Source organism: Octopus bimaculoides, chromosome 4, assembly GCF_001194135.2.
Source record: "Octopus bimaculoides isolate UCB-OBI-ISO-001 chromosome 4, ASM119413v2, whole genome shotgun sequence".
Lineage (NCBI taxonomy): Eukaryota > Metazoa > Mollusca > Cephalopoda > Octopoda > Octopodidae > Octopus > Octopus bimaculoides.
The window spans coordinates 88,341,215-88,343,823 of record NC_068984.1 but is presented as its reverse complement, the minus strand read 5'-3'; the positions used below and the strand labels follow the sequence as shown (position 1 = coordinate 88,343,823).

At 39.4% G+C, this 2,609-nt stretch overlaps 1 protein-coding gene across 1 annotated transcript in view; it reads right to left on the bottom strand.

Moving 5' to 3' along the window:
- Positions 1-1,342, bottom strand: part of LOC106869444 (uncharacterized) — a 59,060-nt gene extending 57,718 nt beyond the window's left edge. The window contains exon 1 of the mRNA XM_014915194.2: positions 999-1,342. Within this exon, the coding sequence (XP_014770680.1) occupies positions 999-1,039 (41 nt within the window). The 5' untranslated portion in view covers positions 1,040-1,342. The remainder of the gene's footprint in view (positions 1-998) is intronic.
- Positions 1,343-2,609: the final 1,267 nt, after the last annotated feature.

Genomic DNA, 2,609 nt, shown 5'->3' with positions numbered 1-2,609 from the left:
CTAACCCTAACCCTAACCCGCGTGTGCAAATGAATACGTGTTTAGGGTTAGGGTTAGGAATAGGGTTAGGGTTAGGGTTAGGATCGACCACTCACGACTAGCTAGCGCGGACGCGCGACTGCGCGTTCGGGTCCGCACTGCTTTAGTAGTACCATATATATATATATATATATATATACACGACAGGCTTCTTTCAGTTTCCGTCTACTAAATCCGCTCACAAGGTTTTGGCTGGCTCGGGGCTATTGTAGAAGTCACTTGCCCAAGCTGCTACGTTGTGGGACTGAACCCGGAACCATGTGGTTGGGAAGTAACTCTTTTACCATACAGCCTGGTTTCTATATGCCAAAGTAAGCCTATATTATATGATTTCATGTACAAAAAGAAATTTTACCTAATTATATGCTTCTGAAATTGGGGTTTATCTCACATACCCCTGCGCTTTTTATGTCATCAAATCTAGTAGGTTGGACAACGCCTCCTCTTCTTTTATTCTAAAGATTAGACGCAGTGGTACTCAACCGGGGTCCCCTGAGAGTCCATATAAGATTTTGTTGTTAAAATTTATGTGCAATAAACTGGTTATATTTCTACAATACATACAATATTTAAACAATTTTCTTATACAGTTCCTAATAATATTTAATCATAAAAATATAACAGTTTTTAGACATCGAATGGCAGTTTCCACCCCTTGAGTAAAAGAGGAATTAACGGGGTCTATAGGCAAAAAATGGTTGAAAACCACTGGATTGGAGAATCATAAGAATGCTTATCACACCCATTATTTTGACCGTCTCTCTATCACTGTGTGTGTGTGTGTGTGTGTGTGTGTGTGTGTGTGTGTGTGTTGCTAGTAGTTAAGTTGTTAATTTGCTTATGTTTTTGTCCGCTTTTCTTTTTAAACGAATGCCTGACCCCAACCCCACTCTAATATTCGCAGAACCCAAAACCGAAAAGAAACTTCAGAAAGAGAAAAATCAAAAAATTTCTCTTACCTGTAGCACAATACAAAACCAAAGGTAAAAATATCTTCCATTCAATGCGGTCGAACATATTCGTGCGATTTCAGTTTTATTGCTATAAACAAAACACTTGGTTAAATAAGCAAACCACCAGCACAAACGCGGAACCACGTGAATACGTGTATATCAATGGAAATACGTCCAAAGTACCAAGTTCTCAACATACTACACCCCTCTCTCTCTCTTCCTCACTTTCACCTCCTTTATCTCTCTGTTAAGACGTTGCAGTCATCAGAAAAGATAGACGGCTAAAGCCAATTATTTACTGTATTTAGTTTCATATCTCCGTGTTGCTTTGCTTTGTCTTTCACCCTCCCTTACCAATAGTATTACTAATTGAATTCAACTGTACAAAAAAGTTTTATGCCTTGTCAAACACCAATACACACGTGCTCTTTCTCCCCTTCTCTCTCTCTCTCCCTCACACACACATACATCACAATCTGAAATATTTTCATCACTTTTACTTATGTTCGCTCTTTTCCCCTCCCCAATTATTTGATTATTATTTTTTTCTTTCTGTGCTTATTCCCCTTTCAAACCAACAAACTTGGCGTAAACATCAGGTCAGTGAAAAACTTCGTAAAAATGCTTCAGCATCTTGATATTTTAATTCCAATAATTTTTTCAGGATATCTCTATAGATTTACATAATAAAAAAAGGATTTTTAATCAATTGCTTTGTAATCAAGTGGACCAAATATCTATTAACATTATTGACAATTATCAAATTTGATTAGACATGACAATATGGATACGTACTCGCTGTTGACACACACACACACACACACACATATATATATATATCAGCAGCAGCAGCATCATTATCATCATCGTTTAACGCCCGCTCTCCGGTTTTTCTCGGGTACCCCCTCGCATATATACATATCGTTAGTAAATCATATATCCGAAAGACAAGCACACTCTAAGTTTTTGAGCAGTAATTAGATAAATATAGTTATGGCCGGTCTGTGGTGTTACGTGAAACCCAGGGTAACCCCTTAGCCCAGCCATAATCAACTCTATCTAATGTGTGTTTGTATACACACACACACACACACACACACACACACACACACACACCACACCACACCACACCACACATACGCACGTACGTATGTACATAAGTATGTCACTATCATTTTATCAAGCACACTATCAGTGTTGGTATACACACCACTGGTCACAATGTGCTTCCATTGTTGTAACTTTCGAATGATGCCACTCCACTGGCTAGACGTGCAGGACAACGTTCCTGTTGGACAGAAGGCCAGTCTTTCGCAGGGTTACCCATTCACAGTTGAGTGAACTGGATCAACGTGAAATGAAGTGTTTTGCTCAAGAACACAACGCTTCGACGGTCTGGGAATCGAACCCACCACCTTTCGATCATGAATGCAACATCCTATCAACTAATACACGCGCCTTCACACACACACACACACACACACACACACACACACACACGCGGCAGCAAGCCTAGTTAAGTGGTTAAAATGTTTGCTTTCTGTGATACCGTGTTTGATCCCATTGTGCGACACCTTGGTCAAGAGTCTTTACCATAATCTCTAGTTGAACAATAAC